The following is a 15,970-nucleotide window of genomic DNA, read 5'->3' on the forward strand; positions in this document are numbered from 1 at the left end:
AACATTCAACTTGCTATGTTTTGACCGCAACTTGTGTTTTTACTGTAGTGACATGGAGACCCAATAAAATCTCAGTATCTTTTATCTATTTCCCTCAGTAACAGCACAGTATTTTACTTTCTAAAATGCTGAGGGAGCTGGAACAAGAGAAACAGAGAAACCTCAGTCTTTGCTGAAGTTTCCAGATTTTTATGGCAAAAGGTTAATTAATTCACGGGCTGTGTTGTAGCAGCCTGCATGTAATTTTCATCAGCATAGCTGTAATGTGAACTTTCTTTGTACTTGTAATCTATTACTCGAAGACGTGATCATTTTTCTCACATTCGTACAAACAGATAAATCATTCTAGGTGTTGAAGACAAATTTTTTTTCTCCTACTTGATTAACAGAATTCTGAATAGCTAAGGTGATTAAAATGAGGTTAAATTTTAGTTTTCTTAGTGAAATGCTTCATTTAAAATGTCAGTTATGACAGAACTTTCTAGCGACTATAATTGGCTAGTTAGTCATCATTTAGAAATACAATCATGCATAGGGAACCAACTTGAACTTGTGACTTAGCCTTAGTTATACCACATTTAAAGTAAAATTTATAATGGCTATGGATATTATTCTATTGTCAACGTCTGGCTTTGATATTTTCATTTTGATACTAAATGAAGTTTGTAAAATACTTGGTATTTTGAAGTTATGAATATGGAATAATAGCACACATAATCTTGAATGTTTGGTTTTCTTTAATTAGTAAACTCTCCTTGACATTTTAGCAGTCATAGTATACGACTTTTCAATAGTGTCTCAATTATATGTGCAACAGTAGGAATCATCAAGTTGTTAAACCAGAGGTCATAAACCAGGAGCTTGTGTGTCAGACATGCTCTGTAGTTGTGGGGGTTTTGGCATATACAGTGTTTTACATTTTTAAAAATTACCAACATTTTAAAAATGAGATGTTCTAAGTAAAAATATGAATTTTTATTTATTCTTGAAAATTCAGATCTTACTACAATGGTCATGTATTCATACTTGGCACCATCAGGTGGAGTTGAGTAGAAGCTACCATTTAGAAATGGCCTGAAAGTTTAGCTCAGTACTCCAATCCCTTTTTTTTGTGTGTTCCTGATTCTGAGGCTGAAAATCAGTATCCATTTGTCATCATTCTTGCTTTAAGCAATGTTTCTTGGTACCTGTGTCCCAGACGAAGGTGAGAGAAATAGCTTATTGCAACTAATCAACCTCACATGTTGATTTTATTTGCCTCGCTATAATCTTCTAACTTTGTGACTTAGAGGCTACTGCCTGGGAAATGACTGAGTTTGAACTCATCAAACATGTTAGCTCTGCATGAATATGCATCTGTATTACCTCATGGAACAGGCAACAAGTAACATAAGTTATCTGTCAGTGCAGTTAATCTCCCAAATAATATCATTAGTTTAGGGTGTATTATACATTTTTCTGGTATATATAACTTTTGAGGTGATATGGCTCAGGCTATTGAAATGACTTAGATTACAAATCCAAATGTACATGCTTACCCATTGTTGAGCATGTGCTGGGTTCTGCACATACAAAGATGAATCTGGCTCTCTCTGCTCTGAAGCAGCTCACTGGTGCTGGCTATATATATCCTAGACAAGGGAATGAGGGAGCCCATGTGGCCAGAGTGTTGATGCACAGGAGTTAGACTACATCAATTGCTAGAGTGGTATGTGCTTCTGGAACAATCTGACTTTAACCTTATTAATACTCTTAGTTCCCTAATTATGCCCTCTAGTAACCCTCAATAAATAATTATCAAGATATTACTTTCTACTTTAATTTCTCATTAGTTAAAATAGATTACTTTGTTTAAAAACCTACTAGTTATTTCTCGTCTTTATAACTTTCTTTACCCTTATGGACTCTTTTATATTTAGTCATTATTAAAATTCTTGACATGACTTTCTTCATTCTTACTTGGAATACCATGTTCAGTATCTTCCTAAGGTAAAACAAAAGAGTCTTATATTCTCTTCTAATATTTGCTATCATAATAAATCAAACATAGATGTAATGATGGGTTTTATTCTTTACACATTTCACTTACTTAGATATCCCTTTTTATTAACATTTTTCTGATATTATACATTTATTTTACTCTCAACTGGAATTAGAAATTTATAAAGAAGATCAAATAAATTAAACATTATTATAATATCTCAGATTATAATTACTATTCCTTTATTGTGAAAAACTCATAGTATGTTCACATTTATTATTTCCTGTAAACTTATAGTATGATATCATAGAAGAAGCATTGAAGCTCTCTTTGGAGGATCTGGATTTTATTTCAAACTCCTTCAATTGAGAAATAACACATTCTTCTCATCTGTGGGAAGGAAAATTATTCCGTTTTGCTTAACTCATGAAGTGCTAACATATTAAATGAGAAATATATTTGAAAGGAGTGACTTTAAATTTATTTCTGAAAATGTAAGGTAACAAATATATGCATCACTAAATAAATGTGACAAGTATCTAAAAGTATAAAGAAGGAGAACACCAATGAGCCACCTCTTTTAATATCTTACTATATATCCTTCCAGAACATTTCTTTTTGGACAGATTTCTCCACAGTTTAAAAATGGATATATTTTTATCTATGCCATTAATTTTTTTTCAAAAATAAAAATTGTAATGGCTACTAGCATCTTATTTACTTAGCTCTTTTACTTTTTTTTTTAAAGATGTATTTATTTATTTTAGAGAGAGAGAGAGATTGAGAAAGACTGGGGGATAGAGCAAAGGGAAAGAGAGAATCCTCAAGCAGACTCCCACTGAGCATGGCACCCAACATGAGGTTCAATCCTAGGACCTTAGGATCGTGACCTGAGCCAAAATCAAGAGATTGATACTCACTCAACAGACTGAGCCACCTAGGTGCCACAGCTCTTTTATTGTTTATAAAAACAACTGGAAAAAAAAAATAAAAAAATAAAAAAAAAATAAAAAATAAAAACAACTGGAAGTTTTTTTACACTTTATTTTTTGCCAATTTTGTCTTCTGATTTTTTTATATAATGTGATCTTTTTAGAATTATGCAATTAAGAAATACAAAATTTGTTTTAATATTTTTGATACTGTTTACCAGTTTGATTCCCCCTCAAAATTATCAGAATCTAATTTATAGTTCCTCTAGTAAGTATAATAAAAAAACACTTATTTATTATTTTATTCTGTAAAATGTTTTACAAATGAAACACAATATTTCCTATTATTTAATAGGAAATTAAAAATATATTTCTTAATTTTTGTCTGTCAGATTTTCTCTATTCTATTTTTCTCAATCCAATGAAAATATATTTTTACCTTGGAGAAAAGAAGCAGAGACAGATGCTCTCAAATCCTGTGATTTTTATAATAGGAGATACTAACACAAAGCACAGGGAAGGCTTATAAGCATAAGCACATGCTTATGTGAAGAACAAAGACTTTGAAGGAAAAAGTTGAACTTAGGAATATACCAACTGTTCAGCATTCTTACCTATTTATGTTAAGAATTAATACATGTTGTTTTTGAAAGAAAAAAAATCCCACCTTAGGTGGAGTATGCTAATCTATATTCTTTAAAGAAAACACCACATTTATATTATATTATTTCCTAATAGTTTAGAAGATAATTTACAAGACTTTCCTAGCAGTCTGTTGAGATGAGATGAAAACAGGGTATTAACCAAAACATTTAAAAACATCTGGCCCCATTGTTTATTTTGACTCTTCCTACGGGCAAAATGAAAGTAAAAGGAAAGATAAAAAATTTGCACCAATTACTGTACATCCTCTTGGAAGCTTAGTTTGTTGTGAGGATTATGAAAAAGGATTAAGGGGCAGCCCCAGTGGCTCAGCAGTTTAGTGCTGCCTTCAGCCTAGGGCATGATCCTGGAGACCTGGGATCAAGTCCCATGTCAGGCTCCCTGCATGGAGCCTGTTTCTCCCTCTGCCTGTGTCTCTGCCTCTCTCTCTCTCTGTGTGTGTCTCTCATGAATGAATAAATAAATAAAATTAAAAAAAAAAATGAAAAAGGATTAAGGAAAATGGGAGAAAAAAAAAACTATTCCTTTCCTGGCATATAGGTATTTAAGTACAAGTTAAGGTATTTGATTCCAATTCTTGTTGGTAAATGGGATCTTTGGCAGCAAAACAAGCCATTTGCCCATACTAAGCAGAACTTTCTTTTTTTTTTTTTTCTTCTCCTTTAAAAATAGCTTTGAAACTGTGTTCCACAGACTGAAAGATTGAGCTCTCTTCCTTCTTCAGAGCCTAAACCAGCATGGGTTCTTAAAGTGATAGTTTCTTCTCTAGCAAAAGCATCATCTTCTTACACAAGTATATGTTCAAATGATATCTTGGTGTACAATATTTCACTAAACCCCATTTATTTTCTCTGAAAAACCTTTAAATATATTCAACATTTGATTATTCACCACTCTAATAAAATAAGTTCTGCTTTTGCTTCCTTCCTGTCTCTTCCACTTTCTATATTGGGGATAGTAGACAGAGAAAGGAGGAAAGGAGAGAAACTCACAGCATCTAATTTTCCTTTGATTTCTAAACATGCAAAATGGTTAACCAAATTATATTTAATGATTTTGAAAAAATAAGATTATGTGAATATTTCAGCTATTTATGCCTCATATTTGTGTAAAAAAATATGTTTATCATTTCTCTTTATTTTGACTTATAATAGATGAGAAATGTTCTTAACACAAAGCTAAGTACTTACAGTGTAGATATTGTGTTTATTTGATCATTGCAAAATACAGCCTGAAACTGTCCTATAGTCTCAAATATTTAGATTTTTTTCCCAGAGACCTTACTTATTTACTGAGTAAGATTAATAGAATCCTATTATAAAGGGAAAGACTAGTGAGAAGAAATGATGTTTCAAAAACTTTGAAAGAAATTGCTTTGAAGAGTAGTGGTAAAATTCATAGGAAAATACAGTGCATAAATTTGGGGCTAGAAACCAGGGAAAGTGTATTTCTAATTAGCTACCCCAAGTTCTTTGGTGTATATGGATACACTGAGAGAGGATTAATTGGTAGAGAGGAAGAGAGGTACTTAGGAAGAGGGAGAGAAAAAAGAAGGAAGTGAAATAAAGAAAAGGGAAGGGAAATAAAAGAAAGATTGTTTCCTTAATTGGGCCACTAACTACCTGGGGGCTCTTGAACAAGTCATTTAAACACATTGCAACTAAGTTTGGTTGGCCAGATCTATAGGGCTTTTAGAGTTCTAAAATACTACAATTATATTAAAAATTAATTAGACTCTGAAAATAATTTTTAAAAAGCTGATTATAATCTTGCCAAACACAGATGTTTTCCTTATTAAAATTAATTTTTAAAATGTGTAGTTCTTGTTTTGTGCTGATACTATTCTAATAGTATTATATACATTAATACATGTATCCTCCTTTTATAGATGATTAAATTGGAACACAGAGTTTAAGTAGCTCACTGAAGGTCACACTGTGGGGTTGAGTTTTAAACCCAGTCAATCTGGATACAAAGTCCATGCTCCTAAAAACTAAACTTATTCCCCTCTTGAATCTCCTGTAGTCTACCTGCTTTTCACATACATGGTGGTTATCCTGGTGTAAAATACCTGATATATCATCTTATTGTTGAAAATGTAGACATCACAGTTTAGCATTACTGAATCATCAAATGTGTTCTATCATATTTTTTTTTATATTTGCCAACTTCTGGTGAAATACTTCAGTATTTTTGCATGTCAAATGCTTATTTTTTTTTTTTTTTGGAGTCCTTTCCTATATTCTACATTTTACAAAGCTTTGTATCTTTAATTCTAAAATACTATCAAACTCAATTCCCCAAACCTCTACCAGATGATAAAATCCTGGAATTAGCAAAGGCATTTTCATTACTCATCAGTTTAGCAGTTGTGAAGAAAGTATTATTTTTGTAATTTCAGAAATAAAATTGCAGGTGATTTTTAATTTACAGATAGATTGTTTTGTGGCCATGGGGATACATGCTTATTTGTTTATTTCACTTATTTAACAATTGTCTATTAATAGTCTAATAATATTAAACCAACATATTAGCTATATGTATATATAGGTGGTAAAATATATGCAGAAATAAGCGTTATACTCAACAAGAAGTAACAAAGTGCCTTGAGAGAGAAAGAGACTGAGGGCTGCTGAAGGAAGCAGAAGGGGATGATTATATCCAGATTGCAGGGAGGGGGCAGGGAGGGGGAGGATGTGGACACGTTTACCAGGCTGGTAAAGTTATTATTAACAGTTACACACTGAATACAGGGAAAGAGTTAAAAGGAATGGAAGTGCTCTTTGGGTGGCACCACATTACTGATGCCACAATAAGGAGCTGGAATTTCTTTTCTTCTTTCTTTCCTTCCTACTTTCTTTTTAAGAGAGAGAGAGAGTATGCATGTGGGGGGGGGTGAGGGGAGGATGGAGGCAGAGAGAGAAAGAGAGAATCTTAAGTAGGCTCCATGCTCAGGATGGAACCAGGCACAGGGCTTAATCTCACAACCTTGAGAGATCATAACCTGAGCCAGTGGTCAGACAGAGCTTTACCAACAAAGCTATCCAAAAGTTGCTAAATGGGGTTTTATCATTTCATATTGAGATTCTGGAAGGAAATAGAGGACATTGAAGGAGAAGCATATGTGGAAGCGGGTAGCACATCCTCAGTGCTAAGTTGTACACCCCTAGCAGGGTCAAAGGGATTGTTTTAAGAAGACATAGAAAGCAATTAGATAAACACAAACAATGTAGAAAAAAACAATGAAAAAAAAAGCACAGACTAGGACTCTGTCTCACAGAGAGGACAATTACAGGCATATAATGAAGGAGGCTATACAGGTAAGGAGTATAGGGAGAGGAAAGTTCCCCTGACATAATGGGACAAAGAAAAATTATTAAGTGCTCACAGGTGCAAGACACTATTGTAATTGTATATTATACTCATGTTACAAATATGCAGTTAGGAACTTGAGACTGCCAGCAAGGGAAAGAGGAGGAAGGGAGATCAAGAAGAGTCATAAGAGGGATGCCCGGGTGGCTCAGCGGTTAAGTGCCTGCCTTTGGCCCAGGGTGTGATCCTGGAGACCCAGGATGGAGTCCCATGTAGGGCTCCCTGCATGGAGCCTGCCTGTCTCTGCCTGCTCTCTGTCTCTCTGTCTCTCATGAATAAATAAATTAAAATCTTAGAAAAGAAGAAGAAGAAGAAGAAGAAGAAGAAGAAGAAGAAGAAGAAGAAGAAGAAGAAGAAGAAGAAGAAGAAGAAGAAGAAGAAGAAGAAAGAGGAGAGGAAGAAAGAAGAAGAAGAACCATAAGATGAACAGGAAGCCTCTCGGGAAAAATGCAATTGGAATCAGAGGTGAAAAGTGTTTTAAGCAGAGAGACTGAATTGTTTTCAAATGCTTCCAAAGGAAGACATTTTAAGGAAAACCTATTGGAGTTCAGAATCAACAAGGCCCTTTTAGCAAGAAGTTATTCTAGAGGTGGGAGCAGGATCCAGATTCCAGCTAGAAGGTTAAGAGGAGTTGAGGGAGTTTATAGAAACTTTATCTTTTCAATAAGGTTACCAGTGAAGAGAATAGAAAGTAAATATCCCTCATTTCAGTGAGTAGTAGGATGGAGTGAAGAACTATTTGGGTTTAGGACAGAACTTGATTGAGCAGTACCATAAATTCAAGAGGATGATCTAGAAATCAAAGGTATAATACATAAATGTAATAGTCAATGAGCAAGTGGCTGAAAGAGTAGTCAGGAAAGAGCTGGCTGAGGGCAATAGAGTGCATGTTAGGTCACAATGAAGAAAGGAGCTATTCTTTCCTTTGAGGCTGGAGGAAAAGAGGTCAGAAGGGACATACACATACTGAGGTAGAGACCGGGAGTTTTGATTTCATGGCTGAGGAAACTGTGATTTTATGCATTGCCTTAATCTCCAGTGTTTTGAGAAGAGCCCAATACTTTTAGATAAGGGTCAGTCAAAAAAAATGAGACAGGTGAACAAATTAACACAGATAAAAGGATTGGTAGCTGTTTGTAGGCTAAGCAGAGAGTACTGGGACTTGAAGTATTACTAGTTGACCTCATCTTGTTACTGTTTCAATGACTCTCTGGATCCTGGGAGCACAGTGGATAATGCACCGGTAGGCTTACCCAGACACTGATAGCTACGAAAAGAATCAGATAAGGAAAGGACAGAGAACTTAGAATGCTAAATGGTTTTTTTGTTTTTTGTGTTTTTTTTCACTGACATGGCGGAACCTTGGAGAGAGTAAGAGGAAGGAAAGGAACAATTTCTGAAAGAGGTTGTTATGTGAGAATAAGGAATAGCTAAGGAACCCTAAACACCAATGTAGGATAAAAAAGTGACCATCGTAGGACTGAAACAGGAGGGGGTAAAAAAGAGAAAATTGTGTTCAGAGAGGCACATTTCAGATTCAACTTCTTGGACCTGAAGGAGATTCAAGTGATTTTAAAATCCAAACTGAGGATGTGTATGGGAAGTCAAAAAGAATTTTTTTTAAGATTTTATTTATTTATTCATGAGAATACACAGAGAGGAGAGAGAGAGAGGCAGAGACACAGGCAGAGGGAGAAGCAGGCTCCATCCGGGGAGCCCGAGGCGGGACTCGATCCCGGGTCTTCAGGGTCACGCCCTGGGCCGAAGGCGGCGCTGAACCGCTGAGCCCCCGGGGCTGCCCTGGGAAGTCAAAATTAAGAGAAGGACACTCAAGACCTATGAATGATTATTGGCAATGAGGATGACAAAGAAAGATACACCACGTGACCTTATTAACTCTTTGTTATGTGCTGGGAGCCCTGCTAAGGGCTTTACTTCTGCTAACTCAGTTCACCTTCACCTACTGCGTGCGTGGTACGTAATATGCACAGCCACTGGGCTGATTATTCTCCCCTCCCCACAAAAGGTATTGAATTGGTTAATAATTTCAAGACATATATAGGTTTTTAATTTTCTAAGCACCCTGAGCACTCAAGGTCCACACAGGCCTATGCAGATAATTCATTAGGGACAGTACAGAACAGTTAACTTAGAATAGAACATGTTGCATAACCTTGGCTATGGCTGTAGATATTACATAAGGCACAGGCTCGGACTGTTTGAGAGAGCTGACAGTGCAAATACAAAAAAAAACCTCTCTAGGAGCATCTGTCTTCAGAAAATACAAGATTTTTTTTTGAGGAATTGTGATTTTATGTTCTTATTTTTGTTACTTTTTAAGCATAACTGAAACTTTTGAGTCATTCTTATGTTTAAATATATAAATTATTTTAGTCATTTATTATACATTTCTCACAAATTTATACAAATTATGACCAACTGTAAGATGAACTTCAATGCATGTATTTAAGCTAAGTGCATCAGTGCTTTATTAGTAAATAGGTAAGTGGTAAGCACTCTGAACTGATCATTAAAAATGCATCACTTAACATTCTGAAGCACTTGCTTGCATTATGATAAGATAATCGCAGCAATTTTTGTTCCTAGTTTCATTAAATAGACTACCCAGCACTATTACACCTTGTATAGTTATTGCCACAGAGTTCCAAAACCCCAATCAGGTGAGGGTCGGGGCTACTCCATAATTACCATCTGTTTAGCTCTGTTAGTGTTTCTCATTATAACTCAGAAGGTCAATGATACTGTTCCTGATAGCAATGCAGCAAGGCCAGAAGCAATAAAATAGTTCTGAGACTAAGGAGGCTCTGCTCCTCCAGCTGATGGACAGTTCATTGCTTGCATATAAACCAGTGAGAGCACCGGGAGAAACAGAGAACTTTGCAATGTGGTCGATATCCAAGTACAATAATATTTGGTGGTTTTTCAATAAACTACATTGTTCAATTAGAGGACATGAGCATATCCCGTGGCAGAGGAGCATATAATCTCGAGAAAAGCAACATTTGTTTTTCGTTTTGTTTTCACAACCTCAGACTCTGGATGAGCATTTCAAATTCCCTAGACAGGTTTTTCTTCTTTAGTAGCACATTAGAATCACCAGGGGACTTTACACACTACCAAAGGTCTGGACCCACCCCACGCCAATTAAATATGAATCTGTGGAGAGTGATACCCAAGCATGGAAATGTGTTTTTTAAAAGTGCTTCAAGTGTCTCTAATGTGCTAGGAAGGTTTAAAACCTCTACTCAACAATTAACATTAAACGATAATAATTGTCAGTATACATAGATCCATTTGTGAAAAACCGGAATTTTTCTTTTTAGTTTCAACGCCTACTACTTGTATAAGAAGACATGCATAGTTCATACATTAACCACTGACTTTAATTAATCTTTTAAAATGAGTTAATAAGTAATCTTTCGAAAATTTAACATCTAACTTCGTGTTCTTATAGAGAAATTTCAAATCAATGTGAAATTTGATTGTGAGAATCAAACGGCATTTATTCCTGGGAAGAACTTTTAGAATCTGTGCGAAATAGATACGGGATTTATGTTTATCCATAGGGTCGTATAATTAACTCTATCGTTTTACTTGGGTAAGGAGAATAAACCATTATATGTAAAGCTCTTACCTCAAAAAAATACTTAATGTAACTATCATTAGATACTTATTGCCTATAAACATTTTACAGTGTTTAATAGTTTTCATATTTAAATAGACTATAGATCTTTACATAGAGAAACCGTTTCCACAGGTTTCTAGAATTCACATTAAAATGATTTATAATTAGGTGACAAAAGATCACAACTGCTAGCTTCCTGACCAGTTAGTTAATCTCTTTAAGGGTAGAGCTAAGAGCACTCACTTCTCTTCACTCTGCCTTGCAGAAGAATAGAGATGCCCCCCTCTTAGGGGGCCAGTGTTCCTTATCTCTTTGATCACCTATAAGAAAGATATAGACTAATCTAAATTTAGTTTTACAGCAAATGTGAAATAAAATGCTACTTATAATTTTTAAACCTCTGACACCTTGGCTTTATGTTGCTAGTTTGAGATTTTTGAGTACTATTTTTTTTTTTTAATTTAAAATGTCTCAAAACTATTTGCTACAGTCTCATTAAACTCCACACATTGTTTTCAAAAGATATTCTTTTCTTTTTGTTTTTTTTTCAACTAGGACCCCTACTATGGCTGGTGGCCTATTTTCTATTGACAGAAACTACTTTGAAGAGATAGGAACTTACGATGCAGGAATGGATATCTGGGGTGGAGAGAATCTTGAAATGTCTTTTAGGGTAATTGCATTTTACTTTATTTTTTTTTACTCTGAACACACTATGCTGTAGCATGCACATATAGAGCCAATAATTTACTGTCAAATCTTTTTTATTTTTTTGTGAAGTGATGCAAATTATTGATCAGTTGGTCATTTTAATACTTATTCAGAAGCTTTGCTAGTCTTTTTGCATGCAATATTTACTGTTAAATGGGAAATTATAGCTATCTTTAAAGTTTTCAAAAATAATTCTTTTATTCATCGTACAAAGACTTTAGGGCTTTCAGTTTTTGAAATAAAGAAGGGCTTTATTTTTTAAATAAAGCATTACCCTGTAAAATCACTTTGTGTTTTCAAACTGAAATTTGGAAGTAATTATGTTACCTGAATTTGCAAGTGCTGTCTGGGTTATTCTCAAATACCTTTAAGAATAACCTGTGGTCAAAGGAACTCTGGATAATTCTGCAAGTAGCATGACTGATTTCACAACTATAGACATTATTGTTTGATGAATCAGTTTGAATAATGCAAATTCACTTATTAAATGGCCTTCCAAGCAAGTGAAAATTAAGGATGAATCCTTCATGCATATGATATTGGAGAGCATATGAATAATTTTTATATTTTGTTGTATATGGAAATTTAAAAAACAGATACATAAATGTGCCTTCATGCTAACAAATGATAAGAGCTAGAATAGTGGTTTTTTCTTCAAACCACATGTATTATTATTTTTAAATGAATTAAGTTAATAATACTGTTTTCTTTCTTCCTTCCTAGAATTTAACATAAAATATTCAAAATACTATATTAATTTTGCCAAAATTATGCAATGAAATTATTAAAGTTTAGATATATTTATCCATGAAGTTCAAGAGTTAAGACTTTTAATTTCTCATTTAGAAAGTCATTTGTTTTTCACTAATAAAATATAAATATATGATGTGTAAGAAAAGTCAAAATTTGAGAATAAGAATTACTTTGAATTTATATAATGTGGGATATAGTGGATCTCAGATAATCTGAATTATTTTAGAACCACTAGAATGGTCTTATTATGCCATTTTTTGCCTATAAAGCTTCCTACAGACAAATGTTTCAAAACATCATTAGCTAATGGAATTTTATTCTTTCCATATTGGCTTATGTACTTATGGTCAGTTTAGAACTTGCCCCATAAGATTAAGTACCATACTCAGAAATGTATTCTTGACACCACGCACATCATATATCTGCACAAATTTAAGTATATTTGGGGACCCAAACTTTTCATTGGGTGTAGTAGTTCTCATAGTGCAGAAAATAAGAGATGACAGTTAAAAAAATAAAAACAAAGAAATGAAAGGAAGGAAAGAAGGAAGGGAGGGAGGAAAGAGGAAAGGAAGGGAGAAGGGCTAAAGGAAGGTAGTCCATTGAAAAGCTAAAAAGAAAATTTGCAGTTACCCTAAGATGTAGCAATGAGAGTATTTACCCATTCACTAACCAATGTTCCTTGGATGTTTTGCTGGGATTACATAAGAAAAAAATATCAATATAACAATATTGCTATTATCTGTGATCCTATTGCTCACCTTTTCTTCCTAAGATTTCTATTCACCTCTTTTTTCTCACCTATTAAGCTTGATTCTCTGCCAATGGATTCCCTTAACTTTCATCACATAGTTCCCATATTGGATGGATGCTCTTTAACTAATTGAAAGGTTGTTAGGGAGCGGCTTAGTGGAATAATATGAAAAACCAGGAGAACATGAGAAATGCAGCAGATACATAAATGCACCAAAAAAGAAGATTTGGGAATATGGTAGGTGAAGCAGATACTAGATGGACAGAGTGAAATGCAACTGGTGGCCATAAGAATGACCAGACCCCTAGAAAATGGCACAGGAGGTTAGTTGTGATTGGTTATTTGACATTACAAAGAAATAAAGCACAGTAACACCCCCTTATCTGTGGCTTCACTTTCCATGGTTTCAGTTACCTATGGCCAACTGTAGTGCAGAAGCAGATGATCTTCCTTCTGATGTATTTTCAGAAGGTCAACAGTAGTAGCCTAATGCTGTGTCACAGTGCCTGCATCATTCACCTCACTTCATCTCATTATGTAGACACTTTACCATCTCATATCATCACAAGAAGGGTGAGTACAGTGCAATAAGGTATTTCCAGAGAAACAGACCACATTCACATAAATTTTATTATAGTAAATTCTTATAATTGTTCTATTTTATTATTAGTGATCACTGGTAATCCCTCACTGTGCTTAATTTACAAATTAAACTTTACCATAGGTATGTATCTATAGAAAAAAAAACATAGTATATGTAGGATTTGATACCATCTTTGGTTTCAGGCATCCACTAGGGGCTTGGAACATATCACCCATGGATAAGGGGAGACTAATGTAAAAAGTGACTGTTTTGAATATTTTAAAATGTATCACTGTCTTTAGTTTCCATATGCTTTCAGAAAAAACAAAACATATATTTTGCTTTCTATTATACTCTTGATTCATGTTTTACTTTTCTTTTTATGATGTGGATGTAAATGTGTTAATAGTACTCTAGCTAAGGAAGATATTGAATAAGAGAAAATGCTAGAACAGTATATTAGGAAAAGAATGAGACTCTCTCTGTAGAATAATTTCATGAAAAGGTATATGACTTAATGAAATGATAATATGTTGAGGGTTTAAAATCAGAAAACCCTAGACTAATATCCAGGTCAATCATTATATAACGGACATATATTGAGCATGTAGTATGTGCTTTATACTTTTCAGATATTGAGACTACAAAAATGAATAAGGCATGATAATTTTGCTACCAAAGAACCACATTTCTATGAGAGAGATACATAGGTAATATTGACAGTAAAAATGTGATAATTTATTTTATAAAAATATGTATGAGATTTTCTTGTCTCTGTCATGTTAATATAGGCAAATCACTTAACCTCCACTGTGAAAAGCTGAATATAATAATAACGAAGTTAGTGTTTTGTAGCTCTAGCTTAGGGTAAGTAAAAAACAGAAATATTAAGGGCTTGCAAAACATGAGGATTTTGGCTGGCCTTAAGGAGTTCAAGGCAAATCAAAGGATTGAATTTGTGTGGATTTATTTACATAACAGTATCACTGGATCTTTGATGCCCCGACTACTGTAAGTACTGAGAGATGTTGAAAATGGAATGAAAACTATAGACCTCCCAAGAAAGATACATCCTATCTCTTATACGCAACAAGTCTGAATATAGTTTCAAAGGGTGGAAGAAACCCTTGACTTCTCAGGATAAACATCTTTGGTATAAAACAATAGTGACTTCTAATACTTATAAATCTTATAAGTAGAGCAGTTGAGAATTGAACTGTAGCATTCTGAGGCCAGTGGCTATATTATTATTGTACCACTACTTCCCCCACTAAGATTTATATCTTCATAACAAGATAGTCCTAACAGCTGATAGTATTATCAGGAAAGAAGGGAGGAGCTAACAAGCAAATGTGATTTTCCTCCACGGTTCTGAGATGGTTGCCTCATCTAGTGATCTTATCTTCCTCTTACAGGCTTTAGCCTCTTATGCTAGATGATAACACATTTAACAATGGTGTGAATGTGTACAGGTAGATCCTAATGCTTCTGAAAACTTGGTCTCATATATTGCTCTCCACTCCATGACATCACACTAAAAATAACATAAATCCTAAGAATACTGTTTAAACATAAACGTTAATTTATTTAACCGATATTCGTTGAGCTCTTATTCATTAGTTGTAGGGGATACATTAGTGAACAAAACAGACAAAACTGTGTGTCCTTATGGTACTTATATTTTAGTGGAGGCAAACAATAAACAAAAGAAGTAAAATATATTAAAATATTAGTGATAATTGTTAAAGAGAAAACATAAGGAAGGAAAGAGGAATATGATGATAGATGTTGGAGATGGGTAGGGATTGAAATTTTAGGTAGGACAGACTAGAAATGAATATCCATATAGTTGATGACAAGATGAACCTAGTATGGTATGAATTTACCTCTATCAAAAGAGTCATCTATCTTTAAATGATATTCCTGATGCCAACGTAAGTACCACCCGAACAGCATTATCACCCAAAGTCCTTGCCTTTTATGAGCAATAGCACAGGAGTAGTATTCCCAAGAATGCATAATGTTTTGTTCCTTTTAAAATGAGATAATCTGCCATTGTTGAACCAGTTGAGGTCGTGGAAAAAGAGAACAAGAAGGCAGTCACAAGAGTATCCCACTTCTTTGAAAGGTAGACTAGTGGTTACAAAAATGGGAGCCGGGTGATTGAGTTCAAAACCTGGCTGAGCACTTCCTGGCTGTATAAACTTGGATAAGGTAGCATGTCTTTTAAGCTTTTGTTTGCTTATACCTGGATAAAGGAAGGTTGTAGTACTTTCCTGATATGTTTTTGAGGTAGATTAAATGAGGTTGTATAAATAGTGCTAAGTACCCTACATACCACACATAAAGTGTGTCATAAATGAGAGTTGTTATTGTTGTATTGGTTGTAAGCTGTGCAACTTTGAGCAAGTCACAACATTCTTAATCATCAGATAGTAACAACCTTGACCTTGATAATCTGTCCTTGACTATAAATAATCAAATGAGAGAATACACATGAAAATCCCTTTAAAACAAGAATATGCAATACTTAGATAAGATGTTCCTGCTCTAAGTTTTAGTCAAGGTGTGGTTT

At 34.2% G+C, this 15,970-nt stretch overlaps 1 protein-coding gene across 3 annotated transcripts in view; it reads left to right on the top strand.

The window, feature by feature from the left end:
• GALNT13 (polypeptide N-acetylgalactosaminyltransferase 13) overlaps positions 1–15,970 on the top strand; it is a 576,595-nt gene that overhangs the window by 347,111 nt on the left and 213,514 nt on the right. For all 3 annotated transcript variants that reach the window (XM_038584527.1, XM_038584526.1, XM_038584528.1), the window contains one exon: positions 11,150–11,267. In XM_038584527.1, coding sequence (XP_038440455.1) covers positions 11,150–11,267 — 118 coding nt within the window. The remainder of the gene's footprint in view (positions 1–11,149; positions 11,268–15,970) is intronic.

Source organism: Canis lupus, chromosome 36 (genome assembly GCF_011100685.1).
Source record: "Canis lupus familiaris isolate Mischka breed German Shepherd chromosome 36, alternate assembly UU_Cfam_GSD_1.0, whole genome shotgun sequence".
Taxonomy (NCBI): Eukaryota; Metazoa; Chordata; class Mammalia; order Carnivora; family Canidae; genus Canis; species Canis lupus.